The following is a 19,341-nucleotide window of genomic DNA, read 5'->3' as shown; positions in this document are numbered from 1 at the left end:
CTGAGAGGACAGCGAGGGTAGGGGAAGCTGCTGGGAAACTGCTCTAACGTCGGATGATTCCTAAAGCAGCATTTTTATCGTTTTTCCATTACAGCCCGGGTTATGGTTCATTACGGGGTCAGCAGAGCCTTAAAATGTATTATTATTCAAACAGAGTCTGACAGGAACATCAAAGTACGTTATCCCGTGATCTCAGACACCATAAATTTAAGATGGAGAGGTGTTAGTGCAACAAAAGGCAGTGAAAGCAGGAGAATCTGACAATAATAGGACCTTAGCTTCTTCTCAAAGCTCATGTCTTCTTTTTTAGATGATTTGATGCATATCTGCTTTTCCTGCCCTGCTCAAGTATTCACCTCTTCATCGGTTTCACATTACAAAAAAACCCCTCAAACTTATCACCATTTTATGTAATGGATCAACACAAAGTAGAGTTAAGTTGTCAGTCTGAAGGAATCTATGATTTTCGATAGTTTCCTCAGTGAAAATCTGAAAAGTGTGGTTGAGTTTTCAGCCTCACTGCGTCCAAAATTCATCCATCTCTTCTGTTTGACTTTGTTCTCTGACTCTTGGTACTGAAACCTATTTGATGGCGTAACAGTCGCTCCGCAATCTGTCGGCTCTGCTGAAGGATTCCTGTAAGGTTGCAGTTATTGATGTCCTGATTTAGTCAAAGTGTTTTTTAATGATTTGGATCCGAGTCGCTGACTTTGCTCATCTCAGAGCTACACTCAATACCTACAATTTAATTGGACATTTAAAAAGTCAAGAATGCATCACTTTAACAATGTTTTTTATGTTCTAGCTGATAATAGCTCGGCTAACAACATTAACAGAAGGTTCATTTACATTAGAGCAAGAGTGCTGTCGTACAGATTTATTGCACCGATTCCTGAAACATCAATGTGAAAACATGTAACATGAAATAGGAAAGTGTTAGAATAAGTCTGTGATGGAAAATACAGAATATAAACCATAAGCAAGTAAACGGCATGTACTCATATAGCGCCTTTTTTCAAGCCAGGAGACTTGACCAAAGCGCATTACACTACATTCATTCACCCATTCACGCACACACTGATGGTGGCAAGCTACATTTTAGCCACAGCTGCCGTGGGGCTCACTGACAGAAGCGGGGCTGCTGTACACTGGCGCCCTCTGACCACCATCAGTAGACAATGCAGGTGAAGTGTCTTGCCCAAGAACACAACAACAATGAAAGTCAGAGCCGGGGCTTGAACCATCAACCCTTCAATTTAAGGGCAAACTCCAACATCCAACGCCACTGTCGCCCACTGTCTCAGCTGGAACATCCTCAGATGCTGCGGTTACCTTAATAGGTAATAGGTAATAGGTAACTGCTGGGTATTTGTCTGCCTTGATCAATTGATGAGTGCGGGGTCCATGTGGACAAAATTAATGCAGTGCACACCTAAAAAAATATAGAATTACGCTGACAGATTTGTGGCGAGCAACAGCTCCTAATGCGGAGGGTTCATAACTGTAGACATCTAGAGACATCCTGTGATTTAGCTCATAAATACCACCATTGTCGACAGATTGTGGCGAAACTCCAGGAAATACATTACTGTGGCACTTAGATGGAACAAATATGCTTTGAAAAAGTTATAAAAGGCTTTGTTTTCTACTCCCTCTTGTAGTATGGTGTTGTAAGCTAGGTGTTTGTTCTGAACACGCCTCATGGCAGAGTGATAACTTTACAACTTGCCTCACATAACAATTGCTGTTCAAACTCCAACAATCAACCCAGTTGCCACAATTGTAGTTTAACTTTGAATAAAATCAACATAACAACAACTAACAAAATGGCTACACCAACAAAACCAAACATTTGACTTCATGCTATTTAGGTCCATTTTATTATAGGAAAACTTCTTCATCAAAGACCATTATCCTTTCTTTGGCAATAATGATTGTTTTCACGTGAACATCATTTTGTTCAGACTCTACACTGGTAGGTCCTGAGTGGAAACTGTTCACATAGACATACGTGCACATATTCATAATTCAATTCAACTAAGTTTAAAAATACCTTATTAATTAGGTAAACACTAGTGTGGAGAGTAGATATATACAAACAAGAGACTGTAGAATAACATGGTGTGAGACGTCCTACCATAGTCCAACTGTAAAGATACCTTCGGTTTTTTATGATTCTACTTTTTAAGTTCTTTTTATCTAAAATAATGGAATTTTGCTTATTGCTTTTTTAAATTATCACCTAAATAGCTTCAATTTATGTGTGCTGCATGACGGAGCAGCATCACTTCTCTATTTGATTTAATGATAGAGAATTGGAGGGCATTATGCACAGCGCTCATAGAATGATAGAATTGGACATGCTAGCAATTAGCACGGTACATGTGAAGGTTATTTGTGTGTTAATGCACTTCATGAAGCTAGGTTTTAAGATTCCTCTGAGAGCAGCCAGATCTACCAGATTAAAGGTTCTTCTAACAACTCAAAGTCTCTCCCAGTGCTGACTGGATTATGCTAAAAAGAGATACCTATAATCAGTTAGCGTCCATTTCACTGAAGCAGGATATAGTCTGCCAGCATGTCAATGCGATATACCTCTGTATATATATATATATCTCTGTTCATTAGAAATAATAAGTATTTCACACATTGCATTCATTTTCTCTATCTATTAACCTAAAATGTTTCTGTTTTCTTATATCCCATAAATACATCATGTTTAATAACCTGCAAGAACATTTGTTTTTCTTTAGTCAGTATTTTTAATAGAGGTGGCACAATATAAAAGGGTGGAATGATGAATTACTAAGTTTTAAATTGTGCATATTGTAAATAAAAAAGACATAGGCCTTAATCCCAATAGAAAGATCTTCTTGATGTATGAAAAATTTTTTTTTTTTAAGAAAATGGACAATTATCAATTAATCATCAGTCAATCAATAGAGTTAATCAAATGTAGATTAATTAGTCAATTAATAACTTGCCAACGGGATTTTTGACTGATTGTCGGATTGTGGTCAGCAGGTTTTCTTTGTACTTATAAGTCCAAAAGTTCTCTTAAAGATAAACCTCAACTGGTTCTTGATTGGTACGTTTCTGGGTTCCTGAAGGTGTTTTAGATACTTTTTCTCTCATTGTTTTTTATGGTGACACATGCAGAAGATTATTTCTTTAGTTGTCTTTTGCAGAAAATGGTAAAATCTTAAAAAAATCACACAGAAAAGGTGAAGGAGATTACGGACAACAGTGAGCATCCTCTTTATCAGACTGTTAAACAACAAGCGTGTCTTCAGTCAGAGGCTTCTCCAGATGCGGTGCAAGACAGACTGCTACAAAACATCCTTTGTTCTCACAGCTGTCAATACCTGCACCTGTTTAAAAAATAACTAATGAGTTACTGCAACATTTAATTTCCCTATTTTTCAATTTAATTGAATAGAAAGAATTTATGATCAGTTTAAATGTTTAATCAATTTCTTCTGTTTTTAAATTACCTACAAGTTTTGACATTACAAAACCACCTTCTTTTCTATGGTGTCTTGTTTCTTAACTGAAACACTCTGAGCAAACCTCAAGGATTCTCTGAGCTCTGCCGCAGATTTTTTTTTTCCTTTTTACAACCGATTTATGAGGAGTCGTCCAGGAAGGTGTCCACGTTTCCAGCAGGGAGCGTCTCCAAGCGTCCAGCCAAATTAAAAAGCAATTTGAAGCGTTTGAAGGCATCTCGCAGCTGCTGACCGAGCAGAAAAGCCCGAAACAAATCCGTATAATCCCCAACGTTTCCTCTCCGTGTCAGCAGGCCCTCTGTCCGTATTGATCAGTTCCTCTCATCAGCGAACTGGATCACACTCACACACAGCAGTGCTCAGGCACACTCCCACTCTAATTGGACCCAGAGGTTGAAAAGCGTTCCTACTGTTGCGGTGCACGTCCCACACATACCAGTCAGGTCTTTGTTATGGTTAATGTGGATTTTATTGCCCACTGATGGATGAGTGGTTAAATTTCCCCGGTTTTCCTGCATGATGTTGGGCTTAGGAAGCGGTTTAATCCAACACAAGAGCTGCTTCTTTGTGAAGCTTTAGGAAGTCATATCTGCATCTTTTCATGTTCTGTTGTGGCTCTAGGGAGCTCTGTATCTGGGCCAGTCTTAAGTAAATATTAGGAGTGAAGGAGTATTTTGGTAAGAAGGTCAGACAGAGCGAGTGCAGCAAGTAAAAAGGAGGGCTCCCTTTGCCCAACATGTCTCTGGGTTTTCATTCACATCTTTGCTGCTTGGTTCTGGGTTGGTCCCACCCGGCCGCTGGGTTGCCTTACCTCCCACTGACGAAGGTCTGAACCAACAGCACCACCAGAAATTCAGCATTTATTGTTGCTGCTGAAGATTTATTGGATTTGTGATTACTTCATTGGAATTTTTGTGTTAAACTAGAGCAGAAATAAGAAGTAAAACCATTCATGATTTTTCTGTGACTGTAAATCTGAAGAGTGTGACCTGAATAAGTAGTTTCATTACCAGGTTTAACAGCTGGTCTTAGATATATTAGAAACAGGATTTGAAAAAAGCGGAGGAGGATGTACTTTTATAAATACAACTCTGGAAAATGTGGAGAACCCAGCAGCTCTGGGTCAATAGGTTCCTGGGATAGTTTTGATGTTTCTCTCTGCCACCAGCAACCTGGAGGCTTTAAATTGCTGCTTATTCTATTTGTCAGCTCTAGGGCTAGACTTTGACTAGGCCATTCTAATTTGAAAGAAGTTCCTTTTTTCTGACTCATTCCCATAGCATGATGAGGCCATGATGAGTGTTTGGCGTTTCCATGGTGACAGTGAGGGATTTGCATGCAAGTCAAAAAGTTCAGGTTTGTTACAACATATTGTCATTATCAGTTCGTATGAAATCGTACGAAAAGTTATGCACACTAATTTGTACGTTTTTGGATGTTTTTCCTCAAAAAACCACATCAGTGCGCATGCGCTGGCAGACAGAACAAAAAAGCAGATCCGCGGACGGACGGAAAACTCGGAAAAACAGTGCAATCATCACTTATTCATGTCTCTAACAATGTTGCTTGCTGTTTTATATCTTAGGGTTAGGGTCAGGGTTAGGGCTAATTGTAATTTATATTCTAGATTCGTGAATGGTGCGTCAGATGCGCATGCGCATACGACGAAAAAAAACGTCCAAAACGTACGAAATTACGGACTTTTCGTACGATTTCATACGAACTCATAATGAGAATACACTGTTTGTTATCATGAATCTCTGTGCTTCTCTGATTGATGCTCTCCTATCAGTCTTGTTGGTCTTCAGTTGGTTCACCCTTTCTCCCTGATCAAACTTTGGATTGAACGATTGAACGATGTTCAAAGCTCAGAATATTGTTTTTGAACCCGTTTCCGCTTTAAGCTGAACCAGAACTTTCTCTCTCACCCATCTGCTGCGTCTCTTGGTCTTGCTTTCTAAAGAGCTTATTCTGTTTTCTTAAAGCAGCTGCATCATGTTCAAATCAACTAATTAGATTAACTGAAGTCCTAGTTGTTGGGACGGGGTATCAAATTATAAAAGGCATTCCACAGGTCTCAGATTTTTGATATAATAATCCATAATCCAAAATACACATAATGCTTTGGATAAAAAGGGAACAAAATGTTAAAAAATAAAAGATAAAAAAGTTTAACATTGGTATTTTATTTTAGACAACATATATCCTGTTAATTAGATATACATTTCTTACAGACTGCTATTCTGGCTAATTGACTTTCATTGAGGATGTTGCACACAATATTTATCTTTCAGATTTTTTTTCTCTAAAAGTAATATTGAGAAAAGTGTCAAGGTCTAAGAAAAAAAGTTTTAAAAATGTCCAGAATTAGCCCATCATATGGTTTTAAGTTATACACCAGAAAAAGTTCTTTACTGACTTGACTCTCCTATTAATGAATATAGGAGAGAGATTACTGCAGAGTTGCCCCTCCCCTACTAATTTCTTCATACCTCTGATGTGTCGCCTTTAAAAAGGCAGACTGGCTGTTGATTGGAGGGAGGGAAGCATGATTGGACTCTTAAAATCCTCAAGGAAACTGGAAAATCTGTGGTTCTGTGGTGGGAAATATTTGAACCCTGTTTAAAACCAAAAGTAATGTATATCTGACTGAGATTGATGCTGTGATGTGAAACTGCTCTGAAAATCATAGAAATAATCCTTCATGTTTCCATATTTCCTGCCTGACAGCAGCTCAGGTCTGCTTATGAGACGTTAGCTCTTCTATCCAGCCACACATTCTTAGTGCTCTAAAATCAGCAGCTGTTTCACACTTAAACTGAAGAAGAGTTCAGACCTTTTTTGATTTTGGATTAAAGTGTGGCGTCCTGGTCCACCCACTGATATGACCCACCAGGCCCGGTTCAAACATGGCAGCTGATGAGAATCCCTTTCAGTGCTGAGTGGGAGAGCATAGAGACCCGCTTGGATCCCCCATCTTGTTAGTTACGTTACACCTGCTTGCTTTGATGATTTTTCCTCTGTGCAGTAAGTTTTGTGACATTTCATTTAATTACCATCCAATTCCCAGTCAGCTTGAACCTGGACTCAGGTCTAATCAGCCGGGACAAGCCAGAGCACCTGTGAGGCTTTGAGGAACCTTTAATGAGCGAGGCGCTCTGTTCTGCTGTCAGATATAATCCTCTGCTCGCTCTGACTGCTTCTGTTTCTTCATCAAGTGGTCAGCTTGAGCTCAGAGCTTTTTGCCGATTGGCCGGCAGATGGACAGCCTCAGAACTTTTCCTTCCCTTCTGCTGCTGCATATTTGGTGAAATCTGTCCTTTTATTCACTGGTGCAGCATTGGTTGAACATGTGGGCTCTGTCGGATCACCGTGGCAATCTGTCCAACATTCAGAGGAACAGCTGGGAGACGGAAAAGCAATTAAATGGTTGGTAATGTTTAAATGTCGGGGCTGTTGTTAGAAGTGCAGGTTTATGCAATGATTCTTCCAAACAACAGAGGATGCTGCTCAAAAAGAACTAATTATTACAACTCAATTTATTTAATTAAATAATAAAAGCTCGTATAATGAATTCATTATCTATATGTAGCATTTTAACTAACTGTAATCCATGAATTACTTTAAATGATTAAGAAGACAGATTGGTCGATGAGTCAGGCTGAAAGATTTTATCATGAAAAAATACTTTTTTTTTTTTTTTTTACTCTTAGAGGGTCCAATTCCTTAACTTACTCCCTCTGTGGGGTCTGTAATCAATGGATGTTGCACAAAACTGTACATCATTGGAAAAAAAATAAAAACTATGGTTGCAATTTCAACATTTTTTTGTTTTTTTATACGTCGCTTCTTACATGGTTTTGTTTCTGTTTAAATTTTCTTTTTGAGTTTTCATTGGTTTCATTTCCATTTTGTAATATTCTAGGTTTTGGTTCTTATATTTTTCTTGCTTACCCTCTGTTGCCCTCTTATGTCTGTCCTCTTCTCCTAGTTCCCTTCTAGATTCCTCTGTCCACACCTGCTCCCAATCTGCTGATTAGCCTTTGTTCAGTCTTCCATTTATACTCCTCCTCTTCAATTACTGTTTGCTGGATCCTCCTCATTTCTGTGCTCCTTATGTCTCCTGGATTTAATTTTTTTTTCTGTTTTTTTGGTTTGTTGACTTCTGTTGCCTTTTGGATATTTAAATATGCAAGAAACCACTTCTGCTTCCGTCTCTGCATTTGGGTCCTCAAAAACCTCCACACAACCTCACAACTTCCTGTCCTTTAAAGGTACACTATGCAACCGGTGTTGATTTTCCAGCGAGGCTGCCCCCAGAGGGCGAAAGTAAAAGTGCACTGTCGTAAATATGCACAGCTGTTCTCCTGGTTTCTCCGTCAAGCCAGGCGCGGTTGTTTTGAGCTTAGCAGACAGGCGAACGCAATGAATGACTAATGCTGCGTTCACACCGGAGCTGGCGCGACAGAAGCAGCAAGTTTACATGCAAAGTCAATGGTTGACGCGCGTCAAGGCGCAGCAAAAGGTCCCGCGACGCGTTTTGAGCAGCAGGCCCAGCGCGTCTGAGCAGCTGAAAGGCGCGTTTAATCATCTGACGCAGGGAGAGAGACACAGCGCTGATGATCTCTCCTCTTAAACAGTTTATTGACGCCTAAATTAACTTAAAATGCAGAAATCTGCCGGCAGAATATGCAGTTTGGATTATTTAGATGAAAAACACCTACCAGCTGCCGCGGTGAACCGTGAGGAGGTGACCCGGCCAGAGGCTGCTGATGAAGGGATTCCTTCTGTTGGCGCACCGCTGGTATGTGGGGGTCTGAGCGGCTCCGACAGAAAAAATATTGAAGGCAGGATAATAATCTGAATGAACTGACTGCACTGATTACGTTTTCAGGTGTATTTTCTCATTTAAACACATATTAAAACTACTTTATTCCCACTGATCACAGCAAATATAGCTGCAAGGCAGAGAAAGGATAGTGAAGCTCCGCCCAATGCGCGTCAGACACACTTTTGCACCGCGCAGCCAGAGCAGCAAAGCTGCTTCAGCCGCGCGTCAGAACTAACTGGTACAAGCAGCAAAAATGAAGCAGCAGACGCGATTTTGCTGCTTTTGCTGCGTGAACGTAGCATAACTGCACAAAGATCGCCACTGTGCTAGCAACGAGAATGCTTTTAACTGGGGGGTGTAGCAGTTCTCGCCGTAAAGCAAGACTGACTCTCGCGAGACTTCTGAGCCTGTGGGTGCGGGTCGGTGCTCCTGCAATTGCAAGTGCGGTATTTCCCCCACAGACCACCAGAGCGGCCGAGAATACCTTTGTTCAACCTGAAATGACTCATTTAATCATCCAAAACGTTATGGAACACATTAATTAACTGAAAAATGTTGAATAGTGTGCCTTTAAATTACAATTTTCATTGTTATTAAGAGATAACAATTAATCTGTTGCCAAAATGAAGAACAAAAATAATAGAAGTCATTTTTAAAACAATCTATGAAATACAATCTTTTGGGTTGTTATTTTTTTTTTTTACTTAAACTGAATCCTGCTACAACATGAAGTAATATAAAGTTTACAAGTTAAGGACTCAGAAAACCCAATTCATTTAACAATGTATTACATTAACCACAAAACGTGCTGTCTTTATAAAATAATGACTTCTAACAAGTCAATGCTAATCAAAAATGAAACCTCAAAAACATTTACTACTATGTATATCTTCCTAAGAGAAGATGAGCTGTGCTCGGTAGCTAACAGGTTAGCCTATTTTAGCTTGGCCAATTAGCCATATTAAGCGACACCACTTTTAACTTTGTGTCAACTGTTTGTTTTTTACAAGTAGAATAACTGTTATTTATTCATTATTCATCTTTTCATTAAGATGTTCTATTTGTCCTACCTTGCCCTCAGATCTTAATAAAAAGAATAAAAATAAGCTGAGACCTTTATTGTCTCCTTGTTAAATGGCAAAGCTCAGTGTTTCTTAAAGACCAGTGCTTTCCTTCAAGACTGACAATGATTTTTTTCTTCTTTTGGCTACTAGAGAGCATGAAATGAATGAAATGTAAAATAATAGCAAATATGGGTAATAATACGTCGAGACTTGGGCTGCATAGTGGGGCAGTGGGTAGCACTGCTGCCTTGCAGCCAGAAGGTTCTAGATTCAATTCCCGGCCCGGGGTCTTTCTGCATGGAGTTTGCATGTTCTCCCTGAGCATGCATTGGTTCCCTCCGTGTACTCTGGCTTCATCCCACAGTCCAAATACATAACTGTTAGAGTCATTGGCTTCTCTAAATGATCCTTAGGTGTGTGTGAATGGTTGTCTGTCCTGTTTGTCTCTGTGGTGCCCTGCGATAGACTGGCAAGGTGTCTTGGGTGGACCCCACCTCTCTCCCATTGACAGCTGGAGATAGGCACCAGCATCCCTTGCGACCCCAACAGGGATAAGCGTGTCAGAAAATGGATCAATGTTGATACTTTAAAAGAGATTGATTCTTAAGAAACGGGTGCAATACAGTTTGTCCAAGTGCAGTTGCTATATACAGTGGCATCGGGTGTAGGAGTTTGCCCTGAAATCAAGGGTTTAATTGTTCAAGCCCTTGCTCTGGCTTTCAGTGTTGTTGTGTCCTTGGGCATTTTTTAGACAAAAATGACAGCAACAAAATCTTTTGTTTGGTATTACAAGAAGGGATGCTATTTCTGATCTTGCAGGAGGAAAAAAAGGCTGTTTTCACAGTTGATACAGGATGCTGGATGAATCTGCTGCTACTTAGAGAATGACACATTGGACCACATTACACTGAATTACAGGCTTTTCTTTTTGTTTTCAGAGGGACAAAATGGATGCTTTAATGTTTTAACCTGATGAAAGGGGTATTTTGTTGTGGTTTAAATGCCATGTTTGGTGTTGCTAGGTGGTGGTTCAGTGTTGTCAGGGTTGAATATAATGTTTGCTGTTGCTATGTGACAAAGAGTAATTCACATTTTTGGGTTGTTTAGGCAAAGAAATCATTTGTCGGTTTTCAACATTACAAAACATTATGTTTAGAGGCATTAGGGTAAGAAAATCCAGCATTATGAGTGAAACTGCTGCCTTTGGAGTAATTCAATATAATGTGTTTTTGTTTTTTGCTTATTTTTTTGGTTATGCAACTAAATACAACGTTTGTTTGTCCGTCCTGTTTAGTATGTCGGGGTCTTCGACAATAATGGTGAAAAACTGTTAATTGACATCATTACTGGTTGCACTGTAAGTTTGAAAACTTTACAGGTTTAAATGTTGCATTCGATAGTAGCTGAACATCCAGTAACCATAAAATTATGAAATTGTAATTATGAAAATACATTTACTAAATGGACACGCTGTCACTTAAAAAAGGGAAAAAAAAGCTCATCCTTTGATCACACTTCCAATAAGGTGTTTTTTTTTTTCTTTTTTTCGTGGTATTGAAATTATTATATTTCGCAAAACTGCAATGGAAACATTTTTTTTTTTTGCATCACATGGTCATGTGATCTGTAACTGGCCATTACTGCCTTATAAAAACCTGAAGAAGGCAAGAAGTAGTTTGTGGATATTGGCGTGCCATATGCTGATTCAAGAGTATTTTGCGCATTTGGTTTGCAAAGATGAGCACGATGAACACAAGTCAGGACTGAAATACAAATATATCTCATATGTTTACAATTTTGGTATCAGCCAATTATCAAATATACAATATTGGTATCGTATAAAAATGGAAAAAGTTGTATAGGGATATCCCTAGCCGTAGCCACAGCTGTCCTGGGTACACCGACTGAGATGAGGCTGCCATCCATTCAGCTGTCTCCTAAAGTGTCTTGCCCAAAGATAAGAGTTTAATTCACCAACACCATCATTTTGACCATTAGGACCAGTATTTGTATTTGACATAGGCGTGAATATGTTCAATATAACATTGTTGAGGCTGGGAATCATGCTTTATATCTTCCAGGCTGCAGAATTGTGCTTTGACATCATTACAGGTTGAAATATGTACAAGCAAAACTTTAATTTGCCATATTTACCAGTTTAATTGTAGCACTTGACATTATAAGACATTGGCTTTATCACAGGTTGAACTGTTGTGTTTGATAAAATGCCACATTTGCTGCTGCTGTTGTGTTAAAATGTTGCTTTCCTGATGATTTATGTTCAAAAGGTTGAGATGTTATGCGTTGCTTCAAGGCTGCTGCCTTCAGTGAGGTCGCAGGTTGATTACATCATGTTTTGTGTCTTGATTTGAAATGTCACCGTTGGTGTTATTTTCACCCTTCATCCCTCTTTCTCCTCTTTTCAGGTGGACCGGGTGTCCGTTACAGCCGAGACGGGCGCCGGTGGCCGTCCGACCAACAGACCAGGGGGCGGAGTCATGCGCATCCACCGCCACTTCCCCTACCCGGCCAATCAAATGTACGTGGTGGTGCTGCACCGCGAGCTGAAGCCAATGAGAGTTTACCGGCTGAACGTGAGCTTCGATGCCGCCATCGAGGACGAGCTGCTGGGGTTCTTCAGGAGCTCGTACACCCTGCAGAGGGAGAGACGGTACGCTCCCACCACACACACCCACGCACACACTCAGACACACTTGATTCTCAAACAGCAGCAGGTGGTTCAGCTAGAAAAGGTCAGAGCCCCACACCCACGACATTGATTAACTCTCACACACCATAATGTGTGTGTTCCAGCTGTCAGACTGCACACACACTGCTCACTCCCTCCTTATGAAATTCCCATAAGCCTCTGAGTTGTTTTCATATTGGATTTGATCCCCAAGGCGCTGGCGGGAAGCTCACTTTGTGCTGATGTGTTTATAATTTCATACATGAAGTGACGTACAGCTATCGGTTTGTTTATTTTACAAGACTCTATGCTTTATTCTTATAAAGCTGGTTGGATAGAATCCAGCTTTGGAAAATTTATATTACCATCTCAGGATTTATAAGGTCTTGATTGGCTGACTTGAGTTTGATGATTTCAAATACGTTTCTGATCTGTTTTATTTCATCATCGCCCTGCAGGATTATACAGTCAAGTCCTGAAAGCGAACACTGAATCATCCGCTGCTTGTGGCTGAGATGTGACTCAGCAGAAGACTGAGAGGATTTAGGGGAATATTTTATTGTAATCTGCAGCTGGAGATGATGAGTTTGGTGCTTATACCTCGGTCGATCTTCCTGAATTCATCTTTGACAAAATAAAGCCACCTGATAATAAAAGCTGTTCATTGGTGCGTTTAGAGGGAGCCTGTCTATATATTAAACATGCAGTGACTGAATGTTGAACCGATTTAGTCTCACTTTAAGACCTAGTGCTTTTAATGCATTGATGCATTAAAAGCATCAATGGCCAATAGGTTCTGGCTCTATGGGGTCTTATTTTTCTTTCTTTCCACATTGTTCATTTGGTGAGTAATCAATACAAACTGGGGGACTGAATAAAATACCTTTGTAACTATGAGTCAAAGTTAAGTCTGAGTTTTTTTTTTCTTTTGAATTTATTTCCAGAAAAAAAGATTAAAAATGAAGCAGACTTCCTTCTTTTAGTGCAAATCAATTGATTCCAAAGCATTTTTCTTTGAACACGTTTTCAATTCAAGCCCTCAAACCAGACGTCTTCTTCCATATTTAGTCAATGAAAAAAACACTGGCATTACGCCACCTTAAATGTCTTTGTGATCCATTATCTAATAGGAATATTTGAATGTGATAAATGGTGCTTTATTGGCAGCAATGAAGAGGATTCAGTAAGCTTTTTTCTTTTTTCCAAAAAGAACCTTAAGGAGGTGATTTGGGTGAGTTTAATTAAAAAAATAGGTGAAGAGGACAAGTGTTTTTCCCCACACTCCCCCAAAAAAGAGTCTTTGGCTACGTTCACTCTGCAGGCCTTAAAGTCATAAGGTAATCATATTTAAATGTCAAATCATTCTGGTTTAAGCATGTATATAAATGTACTTTTTATTAGACAATTTCTATTAAAATTATCTCATGTAGGCCAGTTAGTTATACATCAGCCTGAACACCTAAATTCGGCCAATCATATATCAACGGTCATCTGTCAATCAATTTTTTTCTGTCAAAGCATCTTGATTCATATATCGCAGTTAATATACGCAACGGTTAAAATAACAACTAAGAATCTACTTTCCCATTGAGTTCCGTCCCAGTGTTCACGGGGATGGACGTCTGTTTCTTCGGCAGGCGTAGAGCTAACAGAACTGGCAGCGTTGCGAGGCAAGGGCTCAAACATGTACGGCTGGAAGCCTTCTACACCAAACCAAGCTTCTGCTGCCCTGGCGTCCTCTTCCACAACATCTTCGTCCCCGCTTTCCTCCTCTAAATAAAAAATGGATGACGGAGCAGACTCATCCACGACCTCCAACACTAACCTCTCCTCCTCTTGCATGTTTCCTCTGTCCATAGCGTTCCTTGACAGTGTCGTTTCTAAGTCACCAATTTAGTGCTACTTGGTCCCAATGGAATTTCCCATTGGGAACCTACTAGAGCTAAGCTGTTTACTGGTTAGCAAGATGCTTCCGAGAGAGTGACCACAATCAAACTTGCTTGTGAACCATCCGGTATAACAACCTTGCCCTCTTGATAAACGACCAAACACATTCACCTATTAACTTGTGTAAAGTCGTGCACCACTCAGAAGAATTTGGAAACACAACGATTGGAACAGCCATTTGCCTAAGACTTTAATGCTCAATTCCAATTTCTTTGTGAAATCCCAATTTTTTATTTTTTATTTGCATTGCCATTCACATTTCCAAATATGTGTGACTTTTGTGTGAACTGCATTCATAAAACACAACTGTGCCCTATGCGCAGTAGAGGACGCAAGCGTGGTCTGTGTTTATGGAAGCAAGCATGGATGGTAGTGATGGAGCGCACATAGCAATCTTTCATTGGTTAAAAAAAAAGATTGCTCCCCGCATAATCGTCCCCCATGGTTGTTGTTTTTCTTCCTGCTTCTGCGTTGGAAGACGCAGAATAGTGACCTTTGCTGAGTGTTAACGACATTCGGGTTGGGTTAATGCGACCTGGCCGTTCAGACGCAGGTTGGATTCAGGACCACATAGTAAAGTGGCCTGGGTCATATTGGAAAAAGTTGGTTCAGTGTTGTTCAGACTGTCATGAAAAGATCAGATACAGGTCACATATAGGCAAAAAAATCGGATTTGGGTCACTTCAGGCTGCTGTGTGAACGTAGTGCGGAGTTGAGGAGGAGGCAGAGTCTCTTGCAAGAGAATGTTCAAATCTATTTAACATCCTCAGACGGAGAGAATTCTGAGTGGGCAAAGCTTAGTACATACATTTATACAGCAACTCCCAATACACACACTCTCACTTGGAACTATCCCACCCCTACATAAAGAACTTTCTCACACATGAGCATTTGGTTATTCCCAAGAAAAAACACTTTTCATCAAGGACATAACTTTTAGCCAGATAAACACTCACAACAGGTCCCGTTCACTGCTTGAAGGAGGCTGTGTGAACTCATTCTTAACTCTCATGGCCCTCCCTTCATCCTTGTCAAGAGTAGGGAGGCAACTACCTTCTGTCATCCCCCTCTTAACTCCCTACATAACTTAACTCCAGCATTCAGACTGGTACAATACTTCTAAACAATCACCCCTATTCAGGCAGAGAAAGGGCACACTCAAAATATTTTTTCTCACAAATAAGCTAAGGGAAAATACACTTCCACAGTAGCCTTTGTTGGACGAAAAGGTTTTTAATAACACTTCTATTATGGATGAAGAAACAACCAGAATTTGTTTTTAAGATATAGCAACAACTACTTGAGGACGGAGTGTAAACCTAGATCCTTCGAAGGTCAGGACGGTTATCTGAGGTGAAAATGGGTGTCGTTTGTTGACATAAAGTTTCTTAGTAAAAATCGAATATATATTTGGTATGTATTTTTTTTTTTCTTTTTTTGTTTTTGAGCCTAATGAAGCAGTAAGTTCGACCTGTTTATGGAACTTCCAGCTTCACTTTTATCTGTCCTTTTTTTTTCTTAAATGCTAATTGTCGGTCATGACCATGGATCTACCTGTTGTGTGCTCCAAGCGTAAACACAGCTAAATGTAAAAGCTGTAAAGACGATGAGACATCCCTGCTGAAGACAAATTAGGCGTCCAACTTCAGTTTCCACCATTGAAAGTGAGAAAAACATTTAATCTCATTTGAATTTATCGAGCTGGAGCCAAAGACATTTTTTTTAGCTTGGTTATGTGTTAATTAGTGCTAATGAGTTACATTCCTGTACCTGCCAAGAAGCTGCTTGTTTGTTTGGTCCATACAGACAGCGGCTAATGGAGTTCTATTCTGCAGAGAGGAATAAAGGAACCAGATGACATAGGGATGAATGGAGCAGGACAGATGCTGCAGTCTGAATGTTAAACTGCTGGTTTCTCCAACCTAACTTATTATTGTTGGGTTTTAACCGGTCCCAGTCTTTATACTGAAGTCTTCTCTGTTATTGCTAAAGCTGCCTTTAATTGTTTTAAACAAAACAGGCATGAAAGCAAAGCGATCAGGTTTAAAGAAAAAACAAATCAACTTTCAGGCTAATCTGTACGAATCTGATAGAAAAAAATTAGCATTTGCTGCTCTGTTCCTTTTCTTTTTTTTCGGTACCAGCCAATAATTAACAATTATCATTAGATGACGGTTTCAAACAGTTTTCTGTCTTGTCTTCAAAGTTTTCCCAAAATCATTTCTCCACAGTTTCTAATGAGAAAAATAAACACTATATCAGCTGTGTGTTGTTTATTCAACATGTACCTCTGCATAGAAATGTCTATACTGCCTGATACTGGTATCGGCATCGGTGTAACACTAATTTCAATGCATTTAAACGTATTTATAGAAGCATCCCAGCATGATGATGATGATGCTAAGCTTGAATTTAAGGTTGGGGGCTAATATGGCATCAGTTAGATGCAAAAAGGACAACCTAAAAGTCATCAGTTGATGACACGATCTTCTCTTTGGAAGAGTCAGTTAAATCTTTTTGTTTTTAATCATCGTACTATTTGAGGTCTTCTTGCCAACTTGTTGGCTTCACTCAAACATCTACTAATCATTACATTACTTTGATCCTTATGAAGTTGATCATTTGGCCGAGTCTCTGACCCGTTCCAGCGGCATTTTCTGCTTGGTTTTGGATCAAAGATGATCAGCTTTTTCTTCCTCCAGTTCTTAGCATCTTTCCTCTTTTGACCAATATCCATAAAAAAACTATTAATCAGAATTTGAGTGTAGAATAAACTGATATTAGCAGATATGGCATTTTGTTTTCATAAGAATTTGTTTGCAGAAGATTAATCTTAACTCTCATGTTTTGACTAGGCCCCTTTTACCTCTTGCTTAAAGGATAGAATCAGCAGCGTGCACATCATAGCAGCTGTGTCTGTTGGTTTTTTATTACTCTTTTCCAGTGATTAGCCTCGTGTTTTTAGTTAAAAACAGTGAAGTTGGATCAACTAGTCTCACTGACAGTCGGGCAGCCATTATGCAGCAAGTTTTCCTCTGGCAGAAACAGACAGAAGCTCACGATTGTTATGCTGCTGATCCCAGACTGGATAATTCTTTTAATGTTTTATCTCCATTAACGAATGAACTGTTACACAAATGCAAAATTACAGGAAGAACCTGATGGATTCTTCCTGTGAAAAGTTTCTGTTGCCTGGAGCTGGTATGAATAAAAAGAGGAATTATAACAAAGTAACAATTAAATCCTTTTTAAGACCATAGATTTGAGGTGTTTTTACATCTATTTTGCTAGAAAAATTAGATGAGATCTTGTTCGTTCTCTGACAGATATTCTGGCACAGGCTGAACCAGAGCTGCTTCCGCACCAATCAGATCCTTTTTTTCTCTGTGCTTGCTTTTATTGTTTCCCCACCTCGGTGTTCCCATGTTCACCGGCAGCTTCGGTTCAGATCGAACCAGGATCAATGTGGCAGCTGCTGCAGCAGCACAGCTCGATCATAACACAGCAAGCAACTAGTTAACGTTAAGTGAGATTCCTGGAAAGGAACCTGGTTACAGTCAACTGTTTGCATAGCCTGATTTGTTTAATGTTTCATGCAAGACAAACTGTTATTTTTAGTTATTGATGGATGGATCCTTTTTTTTTTTTTTACAATCTGTTTACGCAAGCAGGATGAAGGTTTTTTATGCACTGTTTTACAACATTTTCTTTAAGACTTTGTTACAACCCAGCTCAGCTAGGGGGAAAGGAACAGGAACATTTAAAAACCAGATGCAATTCGGTTTATAATTCCGATGTTTATAGATTCAGTTTATCTCAGGACAAATGGGGAATAAGTTACCAAAGGAGTCCAAAAATACAATCAAAATAAAACCACAAAGCTTAGCAAAAATAATCTAAGGCTAAAGTAAAACTGCAATGTCCACTAAGCAAAATGTATAAAATGGGGTTATGAAAATGTTGAAAACAGTCGTATTTTTACAGTTATCACTGCTGCACTTTAAAAAAAGAAAATGTCTAGAGAGCTGTACTGAACGAAATTTGTTTCTGTATACATTCTGTGTGTACAAAATGACAATAAAGTCTGTCTAAGTCTAAAGTCTAAGTGCAGAAAGAGTAAGCATTAGATAAACATGAGGAAGATTATAGAACAAAACACTTGCAACTTCAGGACGGAACTAAGTAACATAACCAGCATCAAAAGTTTTAGAAAGTGTGAAAGCTTTACAAAAGTTGTTGCAAGCGTCAACCAATAGACAACCTAGCAACAGGAAAACTGCTCAAAGAGAGACAGAAGCCCAGTTCATGGCTGCTTCCTCTGAAGGAAAGATTTGAAGGCCGATTATGTATAAGTGCGGCACTGAGGTCTGGTCATATTCCAAGACTCCTTGGAAGGATGGGTCCGATGTATCCTATCCTTGGGTATCCCAGGATTCATTGCATAACCAAGAAAGCCGGCTGATAATTGATCAGAGGAAAAAGGTACTTAGTGCCAAACAGTGGTGAAAATTGGAAGTTCAGTTTAATATAAAACAAGAATGTAAATAGTTCTGTCTGAAATTAATGAAAATAGTTGTTTTAATGGTTATTGAGTCAGATATGTGGCGGTAATGTTTGATTTATCTAATGATTTTTATCTATTACTGTGTAAATGGGTTTGGCTGTATACATACATTGTTTAGATTGACTTATATCTTTCTACCCCTTGTATAGAATAGAATAGAATAGAATAGAATAGAATAGAATAGAATAGAAAAGAATAGAATAGAATAGAATAGAATAGAATAGAAGGGGCGTGAAGGAAGCCATCTATGTTAAGAGAGAAAAAACAACTTTAAACAGTGGTGGTGGACTCAGATTCCAACTTCCAAAAACATACAATTCAATCATAGACATGATCCCTTTCAGATATCACCAAAAACCTCCCACCCCATCACAGAGGAACGAGGGACTTACCCGCTCCAGCCGGTGAACAATACCTCCTTAACGACCGACCCTTAACAATCATAGACAGGTTTCAGGTATTACAGGAGACAATCCCCCCCTTAACGGCAATCCCCCCCTTTAACGACCGACCCCTAGAATCATAGATGTGTTTCAGATATTACAGGGTAACAATGGAACCAAACGACCCATTCATCGGTTACCATTTGCATGTTTCCAAGCGATACAAGGCTTCGTCTATAAAAGACTCAAACTCACTACGGATCCAGACATTTGAATTGAAAAAAAGCTTCCTGGAGAGGTGGCGAAACGTCTTCAAATCTTGGAAACCAAGTCCAGTGGATATTTTTTGAATTTTTA

The 19,341-nt window shown here is 39.4% G+C and overlaps 2 protein-coding genes across 3 annotated transcripts in view; both read left to right on the top strand.

Annotated features, from left to right (window-relative positions):
* The window catches only part of LOC107090620 (histone H2A-like), a 665,777-nt gene that overhangs the window by 259,606 nt on the left and 386,830 nt on the right, over nt 1–19,341 (top strand). The window lies entirely within an intron of this gene.
* trhde (thyrotropin-releasing hormone degrading enzyme) overlaps nt 1–19,341 on the top strand; it is a 249,933-nt gene that overhangs the window by 5,770 nt on the left and 224,822 nt on the right. Inside the window, exon 2 of the mRNA XM_015384105.1 lies at nt 11,828–12,072. Within this exon, the coding sequence (XP_015239591.1) occupies nt 11,828–12,072 (245 nt within the window). The remainder of the gene's footprint in view (nt 1–11,827; nt 12,073–19,341) is intronic.

This window comes from Cyprinodon variegatus, unplaced genomic scaffold (assembly GCF_000732505.1).
Source record: "Cyprinodon variegatus isolate N-32 unplaced genomic scaffold, C_variegatus-1.0 Scaffold303, whole genome shotgun sequence".
NCBI classification, from domain to species: Eukaryota; Metazoa; Chordata; class Actinopteri; order Cyprinodontiformes; family Cyprinodontidae; genus Cyprinodon; species Cyprinodon variegatus.
Note: the sequence above shows the minus strand (reverse complement) of the source record. Positions and strands in the feature narration are given on the sequence as shown.